Source organism: Mesocricetus auratus, unplaced genomic scaffold (genome assembly GCF_017639785.1).
Source record: "Mesocricetus auratus isolate SY011 unplaced genomic scaffold, BCM_Maur_2.0 Super-Scaffold_100031, whole genome shotgun sequence".
Taxonomy (NCBI): domain Eukaryota; kingdom Metazoa; phylum Chordata; class Mammalia; order Rodentia; family Cricetidae; genus Mesocricetus; species Mesocricetus auratus.
The window spans coordinates 16,295,099-16,308,065 of record NW_024429212.1 but is presented as its reverse complement, the minus strand read 5'-3'; the positions used below and the strand labels follow the sequence as shown (position 1 = coordinate 16,308,065).

The following is a 12,967-nucleotide window of genomic DNA, read 5'->3' as shown; positions in this document are numbered from 1 at the left end:
GACTTAGGCATTAATATTACAACACTATAACTTCCAGCAATTCTTTCATTTTTTAAAAAAAAAAAACTCCAGCGGTATTTTTCCCAAGTAATTTCTCTTATAAATTAGGTAATTACCTTTATTTATACTTAAGAGTCATTATACTGAGCCTTCAGTGTTTTCTTTACATAAAAGTTCAAGAGGAGAGGTGTTGGTGTTTTGTTTTTTAACCAGATTATCAAGGCAATTTCACGAGATTCGCTAATGGAGGTGAGATTTTAGTGGCGATGCAGTGGGCAAACAGTTTATGGCTTAGGTTTGTGAAACAAATTGAGGAGGTTGAACTACAGTGCCAGCCTTCCCAAGGGGCTGTATGCAAATCCGTCTTCCTTGGCAGGAATTAGGTAGGTTTTTTTTTTTTTCGGCTCTATGACTCCCTTTCACCTTTTATGTTTATTTTCTTTGGCTCTGAAATCGTTCCTGTTCGTGTAGGTCGCTGAAATCGGTTTCTCTTGGCGCACAGGGCATTGGAATATTTTTGGGAAAAGGCAGGTGATCATTGGTCCAGTAGCAATGGCTTATTTAAATAATAGTAACTAACGTTCTTTCTGGGCATGGGAGATCGGGCATGAACCCTGGGGTAAGATTTCCCCAGCAGCTTCACCATCCAGGTGTCGCCCCCTCTTGATGTCCATGCCAGAGTCAACTATCCCCTAGGCATTTGGTCCATCTTTTTTGCAGCGGAGTTTTCTGGGACCACAGACGTAGGCAGAGAGCATCAAGCACCACTGCAGATAATAAGGACATCTCCAGGCAGTGTTTCTTCCTCTGTGGGCAGGGAAAGGGGCCGCCAAAGCTGCGTGAGTAATTCTAGGCTCTTCCAATGGGCCACCATTTTTAGTGGAACTCAACATTCGTGGAGTTGTCGGTCTTGCGCGAGGCCCTGTGCTAAATGCTCAGGGTGTTGGTAGAACTCAATTCTCTCAGCAGCTCCGTAGAGAGAGCGCGGCAACAAACTTGGCCACACACTTTTAGATAGAGCCGACCAGGAGTCAAAACCATTCCTGTTTTTATAGATCTTTTGCAAACATGTCCTATATGTGGTTGGTGTTTAATAACTGCCAGGACTATAAGGGAGCTGCCTCCTCACCTCCATTCCCTTCCAGTCCTCCCCTCCCTCACCCCATGTCCCGCCGGCAGCGAGACAGGACTCAAGCAGCCTAAGGAATAGGGGCTGAGAGTCAGATGAAAAACTTGAGAGGAAAACAGAACACACATTTCTTGACAGGGTTAGAGAGTTAGGGTGTGTTCAAAAGTGCAGACTCAGACATTCTGTGACTTGATGACTTAAACACGCGCACACGCGCACACACACACACACACACACACATGCGCGCGCGCGCGCACACACACACACACACACACACACACAGAAGACACAAATGGGTGAGGCACATAATGGCTTATGGCAAAACAAAATAGTTGAGATGGTGCCATCGTGGCTGAAACGCTTCAGAATATTGGCAGGTTTCCCAACTTGCTATGATTTATACTCAGCTTCTAATCCTCAGCAAGTTAAACTTTTCTGGATTTTTCTCCGCACTCAAAAAATAGAAGCACCTACCCGTCATGGGCAATCAGTAAACGTGGATTTCTTCCATTTCCTCTCAGCCAAACTGGGGGTCTTTTAGGAGGGGAAGGAGTATTGGGAGACAGTTTCGAATGTCAGTTGGAAGTTAATCTAAAAGAGGCGTGACATTTTGGAACATGTTTGGATTTTCCAGAACCAAAAATACTCCTAAAAAAAGAAAGTTTGTCCTCAGGTTAAGGACGAGATGAGGGAAGAGTAGAAACGAGAAGACAGAATGAAGTACTAGGCCAGAGAGAGCAGGGTGTACAGCTCATTATTCCGGCTGCTTCGTGCTTTGAAAGCCTGTTTATTTAGAAGATCTTTAAATGTATGCAAAAATAGAGTGAGCCCTCCAGGAAAACGCCATCCAGTTTTAGCAGCTACATATCCGCGGCGAACCCTGTTTGACCACCTCCTGTGGTCCATTTGTGCGTAAGGAAACCAAACAGTTTTGCCATCAATAACCCAGGAGATACCTCTGAAATTATTTATGAAGCATCAAAGGATCTTGAGAAGGCTGGGCATGACGGAGCGAGCCCGCCTTCAATCCCAGCACTTGGGAGGCTGAAGCAGGTAGATCTCTGTGAGTTCCAGGCCAGCTGGGGCTACCTAGTGAAACCCTGTTCCAGAAAGGGAAATCAGAAGATCTTGAGGAGAGGGGGCACCAGTGCTTAGATCATTTAGGAACGCCGCTCTGAGACCAGTGTTTGGCTTCTGTGAGGAGAGAACGAGCAGAAGAACATGAAATATGATACGCCGGGTTGTTTATTCTGAAACTGTGTTTACTGAGTCCCTGATACTAAAGCCTTTATGGCACAACATTTCTCTCTCCGAATAGCATCTACCCAGGGCCGGATAACTCTGATGTGGGTGCACTGTAGACTATAAAAGTATCATCCTTCATTTCTGTCCAGTAGATGCCGATGTCCACCCCCAACCAAGCTGTGACCACCCACTATGATTCTACAAGTCTCCATGTTTCCTAAGAGTGCCCCCTGCCCCCAACCCCCAGGGTGAGGACCATTTCTGGCAGAGCACAGATATGTTAACAGTCTATGCAAAGGCATGTCATAAATACCGAAAAAAGTTCCTGGAGAGGGCCAGAGTCAGCTGAGTAAGGCTGGAAAAAAAAATGTTCTCCAATATCTGCAAGAAAGATGTGGTTTTCTGGCAGGGCAGGGTCCCGCTGCCCTTCTCTGTCCCAAAGAGGCTCGCAGATGCTATAGTAATTATGAAACTGTTGGCTGTTGACTGTGGTTTCTTATTGGCTAGCTCTGTCTTAACTATTAACTCATAACTACTTATTTATGTATTTCTACATGGTCTTATCTTACCGAGAATGCCTGACTTGAATCCCCTCCCGGGATCACACAATGACTCCTCTCTGCCTCTCTTTCCCATAATCCTCCTCATATCCTAGTCCCACCTATCTTGCTGCCCTATTGGCCAACAGTGTTTTATTTATCAACCAATAAAACATATATGCAGAACATTCCCCATCAGCCGCACAGAGTCATCCCCACCCCAGTGTGTGCCAGTTTGAAACTATGATTCTTTGTGGGTCTTCTCAGGCCTGCAGTGTTTACAAGAACCCATTTAAAATGGTAGGCCAATAGCTGTGGTCAGTTACTCATGCATGACCTACCCCAGACGTTGCCGGTTGGTGAAAGCCATGCCTCACTCTCTGAAGAGGGGAGATTTTTGGTTCTAGAGGTAAACCAAAATTTGTCCAGAGTATGTGAAAAAGATTTGATCCAGAATGTTGATTACAGTGTGTTCTTTCTGAAAAGAAACCCGCTGTTAAAATTCTCTTTACAGCAACATCTAGGATTCCTTCCTAACAGTCTTTTTCCTAAGTAAACATGGCTGCTCCTTTCTTTTTAGCAGGCGGGTTCAGTTGTGGGGCTCTGGAAGAGATGGAGTTATTTTTGTTAGGCTCGGGGGTTACGGGCAATTGGGGAGCAAGAAATGTTAGCAGATAATTCCTGAAACCTCAGCTTTGCAGCATGGGCACGAATGGTCATGAAGAGGCTTGACACAAGGAAATAAGGCCTGGATGTTTCTGTTTAGCTCTCTGGGAGGGCCCCATTTGGGGTGAGGGGAAGAGTATTAGACCACAACGTAAATCCATTAAGAACTTTTAAACAATACACCATCCATCAAAAAAGGGCCTTGCCATAAAACCCAAATTCTTAGATGTGAGGTCTCTCTCGCGGAGAATTATTCTTTTTAAAGCACTTGGGGATTCTGAGTAACCGCAGCGGAAGGCTGGATGGACCTCTTCCCAGAAGTGTGTATATGTTTCTTATGTGATGCCACACGGTTGAGACCTCCAAAGTGCCTTTGCATTTAGTTCAGAGAATCAAAAGCTGTTACTTTCTTGAGAGTAGGTGGATTCTGTGGTTAGACGCTTGCGCACTTCATAGAGTTCCTAGGGGTGTGAGGTAAGAGACGTTGACTCTGTCTACTTTAATGTATTACACAAGTCTACGTGTGTCAGTGAGTGTTATTTGTTGCTGCCAATAAGCTGATACCCTGGGAAGTGTACTTTAGGCAAGCACTCTACCAGCTAGACTATATCTCCTGCCAGAAAAATGCATCTTGCCTGTCTGATGTGCTTAGAGGTCAGAAGAGGACATCCGATCCCCTGAAACTAGAGTTACAGATAGCTGTGAGCCACCATGTGGTTGCTGGGAAATCAAATCCAGGACCTCTCTGGAAGAGCAGCCAGTGCTGTTAACCACTGATCGATCCATCCCTCTATAGCCCCCTAGGGAGGAAAATGCATTTTCATAGGTGGTTTAATGAGTGTGAGAGTTCCACCTACCAAGTTGTATCTGTCTTCCTAAGATTACGTTCTAGCTTCATTTCTGCTGCTGTGATAAAATACCCGAATGAAAACAGCCACACAGAAGAAGAGGGGCTTCTCTAGTTTGTAACCCTAACCCTAGTTTGTAGTCCGTCACTGGGAAGAACTCGAGGCAGGAGCATGTGACATCTAGACACATCACAACCCCAGGTCCTTCAAGAGCAGAGAGAAATGTACACATGCCTGCTGCTTGCTTGTGTATACTCAGCTCCCAGGTTGGGCTGAATCTTCCCACATCGATTAACTTAAGATAGCCCCCCCAGACATACTTACAGACCACCCAATATAGACAGTCCCTTAGTGAGACTCTCTTCAAACCAAACCGTCACAGACAGGTTCTCACTAAGTGGGTCAAACTGGCCTGTTGCCACTGTGTGTCAAAGATAGCCTCAAAGCCATGGTCACCCTGACTTCCTTCCACCTCCCGGTGTTGGGATTATAGGGTTGCACACTGTGCCTGGCCCCCGGATTAATGGTTAAAACACCTTAGTTTTCTTAGTAATGGTATTGAAGTATAACTTGCATGTATCCCCATCAAAGGGACACCATGGTGCTCAGGTCCAGGGATCCATACAGTTACCCGCTACTTCCTCATAACTGGACTTGGTCCAGTTCACCAGGCAGCGGCGGTGGCGCACAAGCCTTTAATCCCAACACTCAGGAGGCAGCAGATCTCCAAGTTTGAGGCCAGCCCGGTCTACAGAGCCAGTTCCAGGACAACCAGGAGAGAAACCCTGTCTCAAAAAACAAAACCAACAACAACAAAGAACTTAGTACGAAAGGAGATGGGATTCTATCAACCTTATTATCCTTATTTTTTATAAAGGCCAACTTGCATTGTTTTGGTCTGAATTCCACAAGTTTTCCTCTATGAAGTCAAAGACGAAGTGTGCCCTTCCCGTTGACGGATGATGAAGCTGAGTATACACCACGTTTAAACTCTAAAGAGAAAGGTAGTGTCTGAGCCAGGGTTTTTTTCTATGAAAAGCTGGATAGATAATGGATTTGGTTTGGGGACTATTTAGCCCCTGTCTCAAGTGTCCAGTTCTACTGCTGTGACAGGAAAAATGGCCCAGGACCACCGGACACTGCTCATGGAGCAAACTTGAATTTCCTGTCATTTTCACCTCGTGCAGTGTTCCTCTTTTTCTCCCTTAAATAAATCATTCCAAATTACAATTTCCCATCTCGGGCCACGGTGTCCTCGCCCTAATTTAGGCTCGTCTCACGGTGGAGAGCATCGAGCACCGCATATAAGCAGTTACTAAATCAGTTTCCCCCAGCTAAGGACAGGGACCGCCGCCCACCCCCCTTCCCCCATAGCCCATGAAGCAGGAGTCAGAAATGGTGGTTCAGCCCTTTTTCCCTGATGCTTCCCAGCTGTGAACTTGGGCTAGTCACAGGGTATCAGAATCTCAGGCTGCTCATTTGTAAAATAGTAAAAATTGCAAATTCCTCTTCTGGCTGCCTCAAAGGACTAGGTTTAGGGTCGGTTAAAACCTTGGCCTCGTGGCATCATAAGACCGTGAAGCCCTGCAGAACTGTTGGCGTTATTTTGGTCATCTTAATTTGTTGTCTCCTCCGTTTTCCAAAAGGCTGTCACAGCATTTTAATCACCCTTCACCAAGCATTCCTGGAAGTCTGACTGTATGCCTCTCTGAGGCTTCCCCTAAAGGCAGGACAAGAAAAATGTTGGGACCCTCGACGCTCCTTGCCACTCTCTAGCGTGTTAAAAATGTGACCTGTGTCGCAAGAAAAGGGGGGGATGAGCAGCTGTGGGAGAGGTCAGCCCTGAAGGGGAGAAACGGGGCTAGCCAAACAGAAATTAGCTTATAAAGTGGTAAATTGGGGACAGATAGGAACCAGAGGGGACATTAAATAAGGAGGGGCCACCAGCATCAGTGAAGGACTTGGGAAATTGGGGGAGGGGCTGTGTTTCATGCTAAACAGACTGAATTTGTTTTTTTCTCTGTACACAACGAATAGTCACTAGAGAATCCATTTTGGAAGAATTGTGCAGGAGAAAACATTTGGAACATGGTAGAAAGAGGGAGGGTCTTGTATTGCAGAGGCGCAGGGCAGAACTAAACCCTGTGGTTCAGGAGATTAGAAACCAAGTTTTGTAGCTCTGGCTGTCCTGAAACCCTGATCACCATGTAGACCACACCAGGCTCGGCCTCGAACCCACAGAGATTCACCCACCTCTGCCTCCCAAATGCTGGAACTGAAGACTTGTGCCACTATGGGCTAAAAGCTGTAGATTCTTAAGAGTATTTTAGAAGGGGGACGGTGTTGTGAATGTATCCGAGAAGCATGGTATTGGAGGTGTTGAACTCTCGTGTTCATAAAGATGAATACATGCACGCACCGTCAGAATCAAAGTCCTTACATTGAGGTGCTTGCCTTCAACTCTCCTTCAAATTGGAGAGCCCCTGGGATTGGTCATCAGCAAAATGCAATGCCCAAGATTTGTGAGATGTGCTTTTGGTTACCTTTGGTTACCAGTGGTTTCACAGGGTATTTATGATTCTGGGGCTAGAGAGGTAGCTCAGCCATTTAAGAGTCCTGGCTGCTCTTCCGGAGGACAAAGAGGCTCAGTTCCCAGCACCCAAGTCATGTGGCTCATAGCCACTCCAGCTCCAGGGGATCCAGCACACTCTTCTGGCCTCTAGTAACCTGGGAACCTGGGAACCTGGGCACCTGCACGCGCGCGCGCGCGCGCGCGCACACACACACACACACACACACACACACACACACACACACACAAGCTTACTAACAGAAAAATGCCCTTCTGCTGAGTCTGATGATCCCTTGCGTAAGTGGAATTCATTATGACTTATGCTTTTGTTTCAGAAAATGTTCCAAACGCTAAGGAGGAGTCCAATCCAGTTCCCCCCCCTCCACGTAAGTCTTTGTGCAATTATTTCCAAATAATGCCTCTGGGCTTTTTTTCTAAGAATGTGTTGGTTGTGGAACACTTGCCAAGCTGAACTGATAAAGCAGAGCTCTGGGCTTCTCTCCCTCTTCCCTGTTCCTCCTCTCTCCCCTGCTTCAGACTTTATTATTTTTTTCCCTTTCCTCTGCCCCCTTCCTTCATCCTCCCTTCCCCTTTTCTGAGGCCTCTACCTTTGCCTTATTGAGATTCTAACCTGTTGACCCACTGACAGCGTGCAGCCTGAGTGTGAAGCTATAACCTCACATTATCCAAGTTAATGATTTTCATGCTTTTTCCTGTTGTGGCTGGGAGAGCATTTCAAGTCCCCCAGGGCGATTCCCCTGCTCAGAAGTAGTGTTAAGCAAACTGCACCAAACAGTCAAAGGTGGGGAGAGCCGGAAGGGCAAGCGAGAGAACGGGAGTTCAATACCATTGGTGCGAAACGATGAGTTGGGAGTCAACAAAAGTTCATAATATCATTTTGTATATATTTGAGTTTCCGTGGTTATTGGTGGCACTGAAGCAGGGTTTCCCCCTTTGGCTTCTAGCCGCCCACCCAAAGTTCTTTTAGATGCTGTGTCCCCGTGAGGAGAATCTGTGTTGTTTTCACCCCTGGAACACCCAGGGCTGGTTTTCAGTGCTGACCTCAAGATGTACATAGCACTGTTTTCTTTTCTCTCCTTTTTCTTTTATTGTTATTGTTTTTTTCCCCTCAAGATAGGGTTTCTCTGTTACAGCTCTGACTGCCCTGGAAACTCACTCTGTAGACCAGGCTGGTCATGAATTCAGAGGTCCACTTGCCTCTGCCTCCCAAGTGCTGGATACAAATCATTCCTTATAGAACTTTTTATAGAAAGCCCCTTTAATGTCATGTCCTAAGTGGCTTATTTGCAGAAGATTATGGAATGGGGAGTACCACAAACTCAGTAACAGACACCGTAGAGATCTGTCCCGTGGACTAGATTAAGCTCGGGGTCTGGTGGACGGACAAGTCTGTCATTCTAACTTCCACCGGGCTCTCCCTGGTCTCTAATTCCTTCCCAGGACTTGCTCCCCTGTTGTAATAACTCATCTTACGTTACCTCCTGCCTGTGGTGGGTGGGGCACCCCACTTTTCCAGGACGCAAATGAACTCACCAGCAAGCACTCAGCTGGAGGAGCCATGGTCCCCTTCCTGACTCCTTCCATCTGGGCATCCTTAAAAGAATCTTGTTGAAGGACTTGCAGGTGCTTAGGGGTCCCATAACCGAAGCTTTTGTGTCCTGTGAGTTCAGAAGCAAAGGGGTTTCATTTCTAGAATGATCAGCTAGTGTTGCTTCTGAATGGAGTAGGAAAAAATGTGTTTATATAATGGAGAGCTTGCATCTTCACTTTAACATGATACATAGATTGATAGATTTATTTTTATTTTACCCAACACTTCCTTACCAGGTGGTGGTTCTTCAGTGGAAGGAAATATCAGATTTCTATGAACCGAAATCGGTTGCAAATATAAAAGCGCCCTTGCCAAGTAGAGGAACAATTAGTTCCTTTATATGTTTCGCTGGCCATAAAATTTGACATGGCAACCCACTGAGAAGTAAATTTTTTTCATGGAAAGATGGGGTGGGGTGGGGGGTTGGAGAGGAGTCAAAAGGCGGGTTGTTTAAAGTGAGGCAGCTCTTTGGGGGTTAAGGTGGGGGCTGGCTCACTGTGGAGGCAGCGCACGCTCAGACGCACAAGAGGAGATTTACCCCGTTCCTTCCCTTTCATCTTTCCTGCCCTGTAAGCGTTCACAAGAGCATTGCAGAGGACGCAGTGTGATGCCTGCGTAGCGAGATTCCCATTGGTCAGAAGTACTCAATGAGCAGCATTGATAGCAGAAGTCCACACCCCCCCCTTAGCCCCTGAGGCAGGGTCTCACTCTGTAGCCTTAGTTAGCCAGGAGCTCCCAATATAGACCAGGCTGGCCTTGAACTCATGTTAATCTGCCTTCCCCCTGCCTCCCAGAGCTGGAACTAAGGGCATGCCCCAGCACATCTGTTACTTTACCTTCTTAAGTACCTTAAACCTGTGAAATCCCAAGTTACCTAGGTTCTCAGACTGGACCACAATAAGGACCACAGATGTAAAGTGTCACAACATTTATAAGTCTTATTTTTTAAAAATGACTTTTTATAAATGACTTTTTTGGGGTAACCTGAAGAGATTTCTCAGTGACTAAGAACACTTGTGTTCTTGCAGAGGACCCAGGTTCGATTCCCAGCACCCACATAGTGGCTCATAGCCATTCTGTAACTCCAGTTCTAGGATAGGAGATCCAAGAGGCGCGTGTGCGTGCATGTGTGCGCATGCACGCACACACACATTCAAGCAAAAAGAGTTGTGCAAATAAATATAAACCTAAATTTTTTATTTAAAAAGATTTTGCTTAGAATAACAGAATATTTTATTAAAGAAAAAACAAATGACACATCTTTTCCTTTGTCAGAAAATTTGCAAGTAGCAAAATGTAGCGTTCAGTGTCACGCCTATTACAGTGTCTGAATTTACTAGCTGGTACCCAGGCTTTATGACTGTGCTTGTAGAGCGAGAATAACATGAAAGTGACTTACACGGTGCGTGTTTCCCTCATTTTAGAGATTTTCCATGGTCTGGACACGCTAACCGTGATGGGCATCGCGTTTGCAGCGTTTGTGATCGGAGCACTCCTGACGGGGGCCTTGTGGTACATCTACTCCCACACAGGTGAGCGTGACTACTTACACATGTCTGGGCACCTGCCGCACAGCAGACATCCGGCGATTTTTATGAATGGGTAAAATAAGCAAAAGAAAGAATGTTCACCGCCTTCGCTCACTATTTTTATACTTACGCACTTGGTCTAAATTGGGTCACGTAAGAATATAATTTGGCCTAAAGCGATGCTTGGAAAAGAGGTTTACATCCTGTTAGTTCTGCAACAGCACGGCGTTGTTGTTAGAAGCTGAAATATCCCACCGACGCTGTAATTGAGCTAACTAGAAAAAACATCCCCCCAAAGAAAAAGACTTTGGAATAAGCTGAGCGATATCTAGCATGCGACGAGAGAAAACAGTTGCTTATTGCCACAAATGCCAGGGACACTGAACAAGACCACCCCACCAGCGTCCCTGCGAGTGACTCTAAACTGTGATCCCCTGGCCTTTAAACTCGTAACATCTTTGGTAAACGAGTTTCTCCTATGTTTACAAAGCTTAGAACTTCAAATTTTATTTTTATGTTTAGAGAAACAAAGCGAAACAAAAACTTTAAAGCTATGCTTCCTGTCCCCACCTCCCAATTCCGATGCCCCCCCTCCAGCTAGCCCCCAGGTTGACCCTGTTGAAAAGCTGATACCGTACAACAGGCCTTGCAAGGGGAGTCACTCATTCTGTGGGGAAGGAACACACACACACACACACACACACAGTGCTTTTTAAACTTTCCTACAAATTAGGAAGGGATGGCATATGTGTTGAGACATTTTAAAATCTTGTTTGGGAGTGCTTGTAGTTTGTGCTGGGAACCTGGGTGAACTACATTAGACTGATCATTCTGAGGCAAACTTGAGCTTCATTCATTCACTTCATTCATTCTCCTCTGTCAGCCTGAGCCGCTCAGCTAAGTCTCACCAGGATGACTAATTTGAAGGGAAGAGAGAGCTACTGAAGGGAGCCGCAGGCATCATCATACCTTTGACTTTTCCTTGAGTATGTGCACGTGTGTATGTGAAAGTCCTCATGGGTGTGAAGGGGTGTGTGTGTGTGTGTGTGTGTGTTTGCACACATGTGTGGAGGCCCGAAGCTGATCTTGGATGGTTCCCCGTCATTCGCTTTGCCTATCGAGGCCTTGTCTTTCGGTGAATTCGGAATTCTCAGTAGTGCTGGTCTAGCTAACCACCTTGCCCCGGTGGATCCTGTCTTTGCCTCCCCAATGCCGAGATTACAGTCAGCCACCAACCTTACCTGGATTTCACGTGGGTTCTGGGGGTTTCTAAACACCAGCCCTCATACCTAGGCAGCAGGCGCCTATCCCGCAAGCCACCTCCCCCAGCCCCTGCGTTTTCCGTTAGTTGCTAGACAGAGCCTCAAACTGTTGAGAAAAACATGTGGCAGAGCTCTTTTGCTAGTTAAAATTCTCTCTCTGCCCACCACCATTTTCACTTCAAATGCCGTACCCCTTAGACTATGGCACAGCGTGAATCAAAGCCCTCGGCGCCTGGCCAGACTGCTCTCCAAAAGTCAACCTAGTGGCAAACGCTTAGTGTTTAGTCGTGGCGCGTTGAGTTCTCAAGACTTGTTCCCAACCAACAACCCAACCTTTGGGTGAAATGTGTTTCCATGTCAGAGAAAGTGAAGTCCTGCGTGAGATGGCCCGAGTGTTACATAAATGACGTGAATCGTTTGAAGAGTTTTCCTCCGTGTGAAAACTCAGGGAAAAAAACCAAAAAACCAAAAGAACAACCAAAGGGACAGCTTTTAGCAGAGTAGAATTTTGGAGTAAATAATATCGTCACAGCAATACCGACATGTTTAGGCCTCAAACTAATAGTTCCTTGCAACCTTTTTCCAACCTCCTGCGCAGGGGAGGTTCCAAGGGCACTTGGCACCCCACGTTGCCTACTGGGAATTAACTTGGAGGTACTCCAAGAAGGCTGTAGCCCTGAGGATTTTTTATATGGGGCCTGGTCACCCACAGATGTTTTCCATGTGTCTGCTCAGCCACTGGCTGCTTAGGTCTCAGAGCTGATCCCCAACCCCACACACAGGTCTGTGTTGAGCTAGGAAACCAGGCCCAGGCATAATATAGGGCTGTCCCGTGGCACACTCGGCTGTGGAAGCACGCCCCACAGAGCCCTGCAGAACCCCACGGAGACCCCGCAGAGACCCCCCCACCCCGTCTCATCCAAGCAGAAGCCTCAGAAGGGAGCTTAAAGTATTGTTGATACACAAAAAAAAGTTTGCACCAGATCAAATACAAACAAAAAGCCCTTTCCAGCAACAATCAGTATATGTTCATGCCAACTCAGAAACTAAAAAGGCCTACACTCTAGAGACACTGTCCTTTGGGCTCAAGCTCTGTTGACATCGCCTATGGTACGGCTCCAGAATTGCTTTTCTAGTCAATGTGGTGGCCCCCAGTTCATTTCATGCACACCGCTCATAATAATCACTCTTCGGTGCTATGCAAACACAGAGGACCCAGTTCAGAACCCAAGTAAACGTCTGAGTGGGTCAGCCAGCAGCAAGTTTAGATGAACAGGGATGGTCAGAGTGTTGTGGCCAGCAGGCAGAGATGGGCACCCAAACATTTTAACTCGGCCCTTCTTAATTTCTGTAACAAGTTCAGCTGTGGAATGCAGACCTTATATGGTCTATTTGGGGGTTCGGGCTGCATCTACTCCTGTGTCTAAAAACAGGCCGTCGTCTGGATGAGTCCCCTCTGCTTATGTTTTCCAGCCCCTTCCCAAAGCACAAACCAAGCCACGCATTTGAATTATGATTCTTTGTGTCCCTGGATCTTTTTTTTTTTTTTTTTTTTTTTTTTTTGC

At 46.4% G+C, this 12,967-nt stretch overlaps 1 protein-coding gene across 3 annotated transcripts in view; it reads left to right on the top strand.

Moving 5' to 3' along the window:
* Positions 1-12,967, top strand: part of Tgfbr3 (transforming growth factor beta receptor 3) — a 184,042-nt gene that overhangs the window by 159,736 nt on the left and 11,339 nt on the right. For all 3 annotated transcript variants that reach the window (XM_040733617.1, XM_040733616.1, XM_040733618.1), the window contains 2 exons: positions 7,335-7,385; positions 10,036-10,143. In XM_040733617.1, coding sequence (XP_040589551.1) covers positions 7,335-7,385; positions 10,036-10,143 — 159 coding nt within the window. The remainder of the gene's footprint in view (positions 1-7,334; positions 7,386-10,035; positions 10,144-12,967) is intronic.